This window comes from Teleopsis dalmanni, chromosome 1 (genome assembly GCF_002237135.1).
Source record: "Teleopsis dalmanni isolate 2A chromosome 1, ASM223713v2, whole genome shotgun sequence".
NCBI lineage: Eukaryota > Metazoa > Arthropoda > Insecta > Diptera > Diopsidae > Teleopsis > Teleopsis dalmanni.
The window spans coordinates 36,071,485-36,083,888 of record NC_051846.1 but is presented as its reverse complement, the minus strand read 5'-3'; the positions used below and the strand labels follow the sequence as shown (position 1 = coordinate 36,083,888).

The 12,404-nt window shown below is 28.4% G+C and overlaps 1 protein-coding gene across 1 annotated transcript; it reads right to left on the bottom strand.

The window, feature by feature from the left end:
- Positions 1-2,146: 2,146 nt before the first annotated feature.
- On the bottom strand, positions 2,147-4,589 carry LOC119672094 (solute carrier family 35 member C2-like). Its single transcript, XM_038083060.1, has 6 exons — positions 4,202-4,589; positions 3,792-4,124; positions 3,437-3,724; positions 3,055-3,304; positions 2,820-2,995; positions 2,147-2,751 (listed from the first exon to the last, which is right to left on the bottom strand). Exons 2-6 carry the CDS (start codon positions 4,113-4,115, stop codon positions 2,374-2,376), a joined length of 1,416 nt encoding a protein of 471 aa, XP_037938988.1. The 5' UTR covers positions 4,116-4,124; positions 4,202-4,589; the 3' UTR covers positions 2,147-2,373.
- Positions 4,590-12,404: the final 7,815 nt, after the last annotated feature.

Here is a 12,404-nt window from a genome sequence, read left to right as displayed (position 1 = left end):
CAGTACATTTTTCAGTTTATCAGTTAGATATTAAATAATTATTTTGTATTTCAAATACTTAAGACAAATAACTTTCTGTTAAAAAAATATTAAAATTAGATAACTACTACAAAAATAATTAAAACCATTAAGACATATATTTTCCTTGAAATCTTTATTTTTTTCAATCAGTGTGCTTAATAATAAATATGTAAATAAGATTGTTTTCTCCATCACAATAAAAAATACAGACATCATTTAAAGCTATAAAATGTTGAGTACTTAATATGTGTTATCTACTTTATATATACTCGTACTTTTGAGTATTTTTAATGGAGTATATATTTAAAACGAAATCATATTGATTAGTATAATATTATATATCGATGTTAATTTTTAACTTTTAATAAATAATTTATAGAAAGAAATATAATGTATAATGAGTTTTAATTAAATTCACAATTAAAAATAAAATAGTTAAAATGTCATTCTATTAAATCACATACCATCAGGGTAATGGGACATGAGTTTGAAATGTATTTGTCTTGTGATTTCTTTCATGTCGGCTTCACAGATTCCTGAGGGTTATCTACACTGTAAATATGGTGTAGATCAGAATACTTAGTGGAAGCCTAACTAGAAAGCATTGGTTCGCACTCAGGATTGGTGGATCGATTTGTTGAATGATTGAATAACGACTGTAGTGCAAATAATGATGATATGAAGAATTCATAGTTTATAAAGATTAAGTAGTTGTACATTGTTTTAAGATTTACTTCATATATGTATCTCCGAAAATGTTGGTAATGAAACGTCGGGTTAAAAATAAGAAAACAATTGTATCTCAAACAATAAGATTAGATTAGTTTAAATTAGGTTTTAATTTTTTTCTTTTATTTCTTTAATAAAACTCATTATTTAAGTAAATAAGATCTGATAGACCAACAGTTGATTTCAGACAACTATACTTTTGAACATGTCCTGTTCAGTTCTGCACAGACCTAAAATCTCTACGGATGATATGAATCCTTATTTTGAAGTAAGTACTATTTTAACCTAATTGAGATCATGATAACGCCAACTGCTAAAGAGTTACTTTTCACATACAATTTCTAATTTCCAATGTGTGCCATAACTGTAGGTGACCTCGTCATGAGTTTGCCCATATGGTCACCTATTGCAATACATACACTGATTTGAGTCCAATTGATCTATGATTCCGCCCCATGGAAGGGATGAGGTTTCACATCCACGCTCACATTCCATCTTTATCTCAAGGCGTATTGCCTTCTCTGCAGTTTATCTACATTCAATTTCATCTGAATCAATGTATTTATAATACCAAGAACATCAACAGCAGAAAAATAGAACTGATATTACTTTTATCAGCCTCACATTAAACTGAATGTCGTTATATATAACAGAGCAAATAGTCCCGATAATTCAGTTTATATTGCAAACATGACACACATTCAATTGATATCTGTGCCCTCAACAGAATATTTTATATTATATTATAGTTTGTTCGTTAATTAAAATTATTGTAGATTATTAATAATCATAATATAACTACAAAGTTTATACATAAGTGTATGATTATTTAAAAACTAAGAAACAAGAGTGACATTTTCAATTTTTTTACACTAATTATAGTTTTTTCTTATGTCAATGACAACACAAATTTTTCAAATAATGCAATATAATAATCTGATAGTAAATTCATTTCATAAATCTATCTGAACTAGAAGTTTTTATATTCAAAAGTTTTAAAAGTTAAACAAGCATCTATATCATATTTCTTTCGAATTTCGGTATAGATATATGTTATTTTTATTAATAATTTTGAAATAAAATAATTTAAATAAAAAGAAATACAAAAACGCGTTCAATATAAAGTAATTTTGTAGTTTATAATTAAAGGAAATTTTGTCTATATATATATATTTACATTAAAATAACTTAATTTATAAGTATATTTACAAAAACATTAATAAATAAATAAAAATGCTTCAATGGTACTTTATTTGCTTGTTAAGTGTATATACTTAAACTCAACAAATTTATATTTTTATTAAAACATATAGTACATAATGTTTTAATAAAAATCTACAACAATTACTTACAAAATTTAATAATAATATATTGATATAATATAAATGGAATACAAATCAATTTAACTAATTTACAGCATATACATGAGTTTCAAGTTTTGTTTTAATTAGCTGCCTTTCATGTCATATATTTTTGAGCAATATATGCTCCTCATTGGGTCTCAAAACTCTATTTTTTGTCATCTATTTCTGTTTTCTAAGTCATATTTTTAGCAATATGTGCTCATCGCTGAGTCTCAAAATTTAATTAACCTTTCAACTCATATCTGTAAGAAATATTTGCTCATCTTTGCATATCTCGTCTTTTAAGTACATCAAATATAACGTCGGATGAATTTTGCTCTTTATGGCCATTATTTGAATCATCAGAATCTGTCTCGTCTAAAAGTGGAACTGTCAGGTTTGTGTGTGCTCTATGAGCTGTATTGAATGTTTGATTATGGTGCGAAGTATTTACACCATTATTATTTATAGTTGTGTCTAGGAATGTCAAATCATTATCATTGTGAATGGAATTAATGGCTTCTAATTTAACTAACATTGTATATTTATGAAGCAAATGACAGCATATACCAGCTAAACAAACAACTAAACCTAACACATTAATAAGTGAGAGTTGATCGCCATTGAATTCAAAAGCTAAAGCCAATTGACAAAAGTCCTGAAACAAAAAAAAGAACAATTAATATAATTATTAAATAAAACATTGCTATATATTTCATAACATACCTTAAATATTCCAGCAATTGAAAGCGTTAAACTCGATGTTTGAGCAACAACCAAAAATTCACTTACTTCCATTAGAAAAGCAAGCATTGCACCAAATGTGATTTTAATTATAGTCATGTATATAACATCATTTGGTATTTCAGGTAAGCTCAGAAGAGCATCATATAATTTTGGTCCTATTAAATATAAAAAAACCAACTGTTTTAAAATTATATTCATATGCGCACTATATTACCTTCAAATGCAATTAATGGTAAAACGGACATCATCATCCATGGTTGCATATAATATATCATATCAATTGGATTGTGCAAACCCAATTTTGATTTTTGCATGAGAAATTGCGCAAAACTCCAACGTATGCCACTGCTTAATGATGCTCCCAATATGAATATAAAACCCAATGCATTGAATTGTGTTGATTTGTATGTCAACATAAAAAGGCCTGTAGCAATTAGAGCAACAATAAAAACTAGCACCCAACTCTGTAAAAATATAGCCGTTATAAATTTTTATAAACAAAACACAAAGAAAACTCAGCATTTTAACTTAATCTTATCATTTGTATCACAAACAAATAGATAACAAATTAAAATGTTGCAAGTGTACATGTTTACCTTTTTTTCTAGACCTAGGATTATTGCAAATATTAAAATAAACACAATCGTTGATGATTTTGTCATAGTATATAAAGAAATCGTTACTAATTCTAAGCCCCAGTTAGAGAATCCTATATCTATGCCGCTAGCAATACCGGTTGGTGCCATATTGCGCAGAGATGTACGAAAATCAATTTGGACGCGAGTTTTTCCAGTGCGACATTTGTAAACCGCGCGCACAATGGCAGAAAGTATGAATTTTATCACAAGATGATATGAAACTATAGTAAGTGGAAATTTGATATTCTACAAAATAAATATGTAATTTTTTATAACACTATTCCAAATTATTTTAAAGTTGAACTAAACCTACCTGAACTAAAGCTTTTTGGTAGAATATCAAGCATATGGATAATATTAAATAAAGTACAACCGTACATAAGGAACCAAGTGCAAGTTGCACAAGAGGTGAACGCGGCAGATGTGCTATGTTTTGCTCAGCACCGCTTTGCTCATGCACAATATTTCTGCCATGAGTTCGTTCTCTTTTTCTTCCATTTCGTTCTATAATATCAGTTGAACCATGGTATTTAATACGATGGTCTGACTCTAACTCAATTTCATCACTTTCGTCTCCACCAATATATCCACCTAAAGACACATCATCGTTGAGCCGTTCATACCGTGTACCTGACATAATGTGTTTCTAAAATGCATAAGATAATTACAAAATATAAATAAAATTGTTTTATTAGGGGCTTAAGAACTTAGGACATTAATTACCTTCGGTTTTCATTAATGACTCTTTTGTTTATCAGCACAGACGTCAGCGGTTTTTACCAATTCCATATGTTACGGAAAATTGTTTGTATTGTTCAGTGTATAATAAAAAAATATGTTTTATACGAATTTTGCTTTGTAAATTTTACACATTAATAATTAATTTACACACAGTTCTTTTGTGTAAATCAAATACAATACTTAAAAATTATTAACACAGTGCTTGTCTTAATATCCCGACTGTTGCTCCTCACCTGCGCCGAACGTTGTTGTATTACACACAATTAATTTTTTTTGTTGACGTTGTCAATTTTGCCTTTTGTTTTTAGTACATTTTCGTACAGGGATGTTAACAATTTTACGGCAAATACAAAATATAAATTTGAATTTAAGATTATACATATGGATATAATATAATAGACGAAAATATGTACATATGTAGATTGATTTATCAATTCATTCTAAATTTATTATGAACCCATTTTTTTTGTGAAGATATACATTATGTAAAACTTTTTCTTAGATTTTAATATAAGAAAAACTTTATATTGTTTCATTAAATACTTGATTTTTAATAAAAATTGATAATATTTTATATAATATAATATATATAATAATTAAATTCAATCCAAAACAACTGATTCACACAACAACACAAATTTAACTGAAATAAAATGTACGAGTAAAGTCTGTGTAGCATTTTCAAATTTCGACATGGATGTTACGCTCTCTCAAATGCTCTTATTTACTCGAAAATTTGTTGGTGGATCATATTTGTAAATACACAGTGTTATTCAAAGTTACTATGAGTAGCTCGTGGAACAGACATATTGTAAACTATTAATAATTTTGTTATAAAGGGAAATTTCGCAATTGCTTTAAATTCATTATTTTTATAATCAATTTTATTTTAATTATTTATTTTTATCCAAAATATAATTTAGCTGTTAGCCAAAACAAATCATTTGACAGATTGAAACAGTGATGCCAATGTCTCGCTAAGCACCTATAGGTTAGCAACTTATTGTTTTTTACTACAATTGCGAGCTGCCGAAAGCACCTATTATAAATATTAAGTATTTTAATAACAATATTAATTTAAGAAAAATAATTTTAATTACTAAAATATTAACAAATATTAAAATACGAATTTTTAACTATATTTTGTTTTATTTATTTTAATTATATTTTTAAAATTAAGATTTAAAATTTTAAATCTTATACTGGATTCACACACGAGAGCTTTGTTTATAATTTTGGCTGTTAATTGTTGTTGCTTTCAATGTAAAATGAAAATTGTTTGTTTATAGAAAAAAGGTGCGTGTGAATCCAGTATTAAATTTTTGTTAAAAACATAACAATTATATATATTATAATGTTCAAATTTTTAGTATTTGAACATTTTAAATCTAGAAATACAGTATTTTTCACAAAATTAATGTTTTAAATTAATACAATTTATTATTATAAGAATATACTATAATAAAATGTAAATAACTTTATTTTTGACAAAAAATTAATTATAAATTTAAACGTTTTAACCAAATTGCAACCAACTTAACGTAACAGAATTTGGAGTCTGCGCAGAATAAAAATGCTCTACGGCAGTTAACTGTCATTTTTAGAGTATATATGAGGCAGGATAGAATATCCTTGTTTGTACATTCAGCGGTAACAACTTAATAGGATATAAAGTTTCGCCCAAGCGAAACGTTGCTTCATATTAAGCGACGCAAATTTAGTGATTTATTATTGAAAATAGTAGCGATTGCGGTAGACGGAGTTATTTAAAATTTTAATTGAAAATATTTGAAAAAAAAGCGGAAACGGAAAGACAAACGGATGATAATGATTTCATTAATTACGAATTTCATATTTTAGTGTTTGTGTGCTTGTAATAAAAATTACGTAAAAACAGTATACAAATCGTTTTGACGTTTATGCAGTTAAGTGGAAGGACTCAAAAGGATTCTCAATTTTTTGTTTCTGTAATTTTCAACAATATTAATTGATAGTAAAAAGAAAAAATGTCGACAGTCACGGAACAGGTATGCCAATTCTGAAGGGTGAATGTAAATACTGGTACATTCAACAAAATATAATTAAAATATAGCATATAATTATTATCTATATATATATATAAGTAAATAAGGGATTTATTTAGTTGTACATATGTTCAAATAATACAATTGTTAAATGTCACTAAAAATAAGTGTAACCTGTATGAGTGTATGTATAAATTTGGTTTGATGTATTAGGCTGCGTGGTTTATATATCAATTAAGTATTACTTCAATTAATAACTTATGTTCGCATTATGAAATGAATTATATTTATTTAAAAAATATTTGCTTTTCTTAGATTAAAGCAATGAATATGAAGGGAACTTAATATTTAGCAAAGTCAATTTAATTTAAAATTTCTGAAATAATAAGAAGTGTTAGTGATTAAAGATAATATAATATAATTTATAATTACTCATTTAATTGTTATAATGGTGCAAAATTATATAGAAGGATTATTTGATTTAAGTACTTTTTGTAATTTAATATTTCGTATTTAGGAGAAGTACGTATTTCTTTTAAAGTAGATGAATTGAGAATCCTTCAAATATTCTAGCGAGATGATTCATACAGCAAAGACGTGATTTGTTATTTATAATGCAATGAATATGTATTTAATACATATATATATATATATTTATATATATTTATATTTATTATATATTATTATTTATTATAGATAGGTTATGCCATGTGGACTGCGACCTGAAAGATATTTTGTGCAGATATATTATATTAAGTTATAATTAAAACATTCCAAAAAAGTTTATTCTTAATTATTTTTCAAAGACTCTATTCCTAAGCTTAGTTAGTATTGACTTATATGAATATTTAATAGTTTTAATTTTTCTTAATAATTTTTCAGAGAATTAATCCCATTCTTAAGTTTAGTAGAAACGAGCGGGGACAGAATAAGTTAAAGTCATATGTTTTATATGTTAGTATTGCGTTATTTAAATATAAAAACAAACTATTTATAGACACTAACTTCTTGAGAGTATTGACTATCTTTTTATAATGATATGAATATAGTGCAGTGATATTTGATACTTCCTTACTTATATTGTATAATACTTTAGCTCATTTCCTTTAAATCAATCATTGTCGTGCTAGTGTTATTGTATGATTTAATAAATTTCATGGCATCACGTCATCTCATTTAAATTCTGCAAATTTTAGCAACTTTTTCAAAAAAAAAAAGATTACGGTTTGCCATTTTACTACAACAGCATTTAAAGCAGCAACAAAAACGAATAGTTAAGCACTTAAGGATAACAGTATGAGACTTTGACTTTGAAGCACAAAAATCTTTTCCTTTTCTTTTGTAAATTTTTTATACATGTATATAAAGATAGTAAATAGTAAAAGAAAAAACTTATTATTCCAACTACGACTACTTTTGCTACCAACTTTAGCATCAGACACAAAAGGACAAAACCTCTGACATCACACAGTACATACCCACGAAATAACTGTCATTGAACTATTTTTCTCACTTCTGCAGTGTACGAGGAGGACTACGCCATTTCTTTGCTATTTTTTTTTCTTTGTTTTTTTTTTTTGGTGCACGGCAATCTAATTTTTTTTATTAAATTTTTTCTTGCATACTTTTACGTTCATTGCAGTTTCCTTCCAAGTTTCCTCATGGTTTCCGCTTACTAAAGTTGTTCGTTTAAAATTATGCGATTTTTGTGCGCATAAAAGAAGCGGAAGTTGTCTAAGAACAATCTGGGGAATATATTGAGAAATAATTAAAGTTGAACATTTTGGAATTTAACTGTTATGGTAGCGGACATTGGCTTAAGCTTACCATAAAAAAGTAACAGATTATGTCAAAAATTCCCAAAAGTATGTTTATGGCTTTATAATAATTTATTTCATTGCTTAAAAGCATTTTGGATTCACTGAAATTATTCTAATTTTATGAGATGGTTACATCTTCCTGTTTATAGGTTGGATTTAGTATAATGGATTAGGTGGAAAAGGTTTAATGAATCTGTTGTGTTAGCATAGGGCTTCTTAAAAGGCATTTCCCAGTTAGTGATGTCTATATCTTTCTGCGTATAGGTTGGATTTGGTATAATGGATTAGGTGGGAAAGGTTTAATGAATCTGTTGCATTATCGTAGGGTTTTTCAAAAAGCGTTCCCTAGCTAGTGATTTTTGTGTGATATTTTTGGTTCAAAAATTATCTGCAACACTTTTACCAATTTTCTTACCTATGAGAACTTGATAAAACTTTCAAAATTAATTACTTATAGTATTTTTGGGTGCTCGAAAACGGTTAAAACTTGATAAAACTTCCAAAATTAATTACTTATAGTATTTTTGGGTGCTCGAAAACGGTTTTTTCCAGAGCTTGTAGCACTGCTCCTTGCTAAGACTTGGCATGTGCAAAATATTTAAGAACTTTAAATTTCCGTGGGCAAAGATTATTGTATTATGCCGTATTTTGAGATAATTGATGATTGATGGATGCTATTTAAATGCATTTCGCAGAGCTGGGCTTTTATACTAGAGTAGTAAACGCCGCAATCGCTCGATTGTTTGTCTGTATCTAAAAGGATTTCTTTATCTTTGCTTCAACAGCGGGCTGACAGTATTTTTGAAAATTGATCTAATCTAGTACTTAGTGACCTCTTTGGATCATAAAGTAAGAAGGTGTTTGAAATTATGGATGGATATAGAACCATGGTTAGAATTTTGGATTTGCTAGTGGTAGATTTCTACATTTCTGTATTCATTAATGAAAATAGCGACATAGTCATGCATACCTCTTTGGTTCATGAAGTAGCATAGGACTCGTTAAAAGGCATCTCTCAGCTAGTGATTTCTATAACATGTATATTTTTGGTTCAAAAATTATCTGCATAACTTTAACAAATTTTATTATATATAAAAAGTTGATAAAACTTCCATAATCAATTACCTAATTTTCCAAAACTTGAAATACTGCTCATTGTTAAGAGTTGGTATTTGTAAAATATTCACTTTAATAATAATAAAAACTTAATAATACCTTCTCTTTGCTTTGGCAAAGATTATCTGTTAGAAATCCAAGTCACTGTGAATGCGATTCTGTTTTGGTTGCATCTAGTGTAATCTTGGTGCAAGAAGACTTATTATATTTTTTCTTCTTTCTTAGCATAACAGTCTTGGGTGGACCAGTGGTTCCTCCAAGAAGACTTAATTATTATTTCAGCTAATTTTTTAAGAGTAATTAAACTAATCATATAGGATTACAAATATTAGTCATAAGGCCCACAAATATTCAATGTCAGTTCATTTATAATACTATATAATTCCTATAGTATTCATTATTTTTTGGTATTTAAACCATATATTCATTGTTGTGTCTTCGTACTGCATTCAAAGATGCAACATACAATAGAATGACATTTGATTTAATACATGGAGACTGTGAACTTTTTGTTGTTGGTTCTTATTTTATTTCAGCTTAAAGTGCACTTGCAAGGTTAAGTCTAATATTCCGTGTGATACGTTAAATGTGTTTATATAGTAAATTCTCTACCCTGTTATTAGAGTAGTCAGTCTAAATATTTTATGAACCGTAAACATCGAAATTTATCGCTGTCATACAAGCAGATCGAAAGAGATTGACAGACTTATCGATATTGAATTGTGTCATTGTACACGACAAGATGACAATCGTAGTGCTGATCAATAAAACATACATGATTTGATCCTTAATGAAGTTAATCACTGATGTTACTTACTATATAAAACTTCAACACTGATTGAATACATAATATTTATCTTTATCAGATCACATCGTTTAGTTAATAACTATAAAAAGATAACTTGCATATCAGATATAAAACCAATTAAATTATTCGTGCTACGTTTCGCATATTAAGTGAAATTTGTGGTCAATGCAATCGATTTACAGTAGTTACCATTCGTAATGTCATTGAAGAATTTGGGTCAAATGGTATTTTTTGCGGTTTAAAGGATTTAAATCGTTAAAAATGTAAACACACTATAGAAAATATCTACGCTGTAAACTAAAGTATAAATAAAAATCAAGAACAATCAATTATACATCGTTTCTGATTTGGACTTTCGAATGGCGCCACATGGAATATGTTTCACAAAAGTTTGCACATTTTTGTACGAATTATTTTTTTTTCATACTGTGAACAATATATATATATTCCTAAATGCTCTATATCAATCAAAAGATTGTTCTCAATTTTTAATTTCGTCATTTCCATCGACGCATTTTTTTAGTATGACTTATTTTATTTCATTCCTTAATTATTCTGATTAACATTTAGAATTGACCGTAAAGGTCAAGGAGTTAGGAGGTAAACAAATCAAGTACGTAGAAACCTTAGTATATTTAAGTCAGAAATCATAGACAGTATCAAGCGAGAAAGGTGGTAAGGTTATTGCAAAACTGTAGTATATAGAGGTAAATATATCCCCTATAACCCGTAATGCGAAAGCGATCCTCTCAGGTCATTATGCAGCTGCGTGCGGTGCCGATGAGTGTCAGTTGGTATTCGTCAATGCGAGTAATTTAGGATTTCGCATAGAGCATGGAGTTCTAAAAGTGCTTGGCCTCAGGCTTGTAGATACAGTTAGTTAATTTTTTTTGGTGCGGTAAAAATCACCTCTTAAAAATGAATGAAGAAGATTTCCAGTATTTCAGTAATCAGAAGAGAGAGATATGAATAAGAGACTTAATACCTAGTGGACTAGAGTTAGAGATGTGAGATTGGGAGTAGGTGAAAGGGGCTGGATTACAGTACGAGCGTGGGGATTGGACTAGTGATACACTCAGTGACCAGGGTCACGAGATCCACTGTTGTAGAGTAGGATAATGGAGGCATGCGAGTCCCATTCATCAAAGTACAGCATAGGGTATGGCGTAGGGTACGTCCCTGACACCGTTCTTTACGGCGGTTCTTGCCGTCAAGCCTGCGCTTGTAATTTGTGCAATCATGTAGGAAATTCCGCACGAAAAGAATGATTGTTTCCATTTGGGTGGAGGTGTTTTCAGACTAAATGAATTTAAAGAAGTAATATTTTAGTTTCAGCATGTTATCGTGACAGAATTCTGAATTTGTTTTAACATTCACTGAATCAAACAATTTCAGCGTACTGTCATTAATATATTTTTGCACACCTTTGACTCTCAAGTTTTTGTATATATCTTAATTTATGATATCCCATGGGGTTTTAAGCATACCTCTTAATACAAAATCTTGATAAGTTTGAAATTTTATTAATGTGGATGGAGCAGCATTTCAATAAGAAACACAAATATAAGATAGCTTAGGTCTAATTACTTGATTATGAAGCAGGGTTTTCTTATTTACACTTAACTTTCGCTGTATTAATGGTGTCAGAGCATTTAGAGTTTTATTACAAGACTTTACCTTCTCATTCTGTCAAAAGTTAAGCAAATTATCTTATAATTTTGTCAAAAGTTAGACTTAAGTATTGTACATTATCATACTCTTCTGTCAAAAGTTGGACCTAAGAATTTTACATAACCTTTCAATTTCTATATTATTGACTTTTATTTTTCTTGGATTTTGATTTCTACGTCTTGTAATGAATATAGCTTTTGTTTTTTCAGCACATTTACTCCAACTCTTCATCTTCGGAAGTACCTCATTATTTTATCAATATGAAGTAGTATACTATTTAGGATATAATTACTATTCTTGTCATCATGCATAATGTACCAATTGAATATATTCATTATTGATGGTTTCATCCTTTTTGAAGTCATTGATGTATATCGTATACATCTCAAACTATAAAATCTATAACCTTCCCGGTTATCTATTGCATCCATAATTGCCCTTAATATATAATATAATAGAAATACGTAAATTAAATTTTCACCCTACATATTTTTCGCAATTTTTTAAAGGAATTGACATTCTGTATTCACACACCTGTATATTTCTGCGAGCCTTTGTATTCTCATATAAGTACATATGTACCTACAACCGCATTCTTGTACTCTGTTCAGCATCCTTGAAAGCATTTCCAAAAGCGAATAATTGATAAAACATTTTTTTAATGATTTAAATTATTTTTCTTTATAATTTTCAATTTTCACCATCTTAAAGCTAAAACGCTGCAATTTTGCGCCTGATGTCCCGCA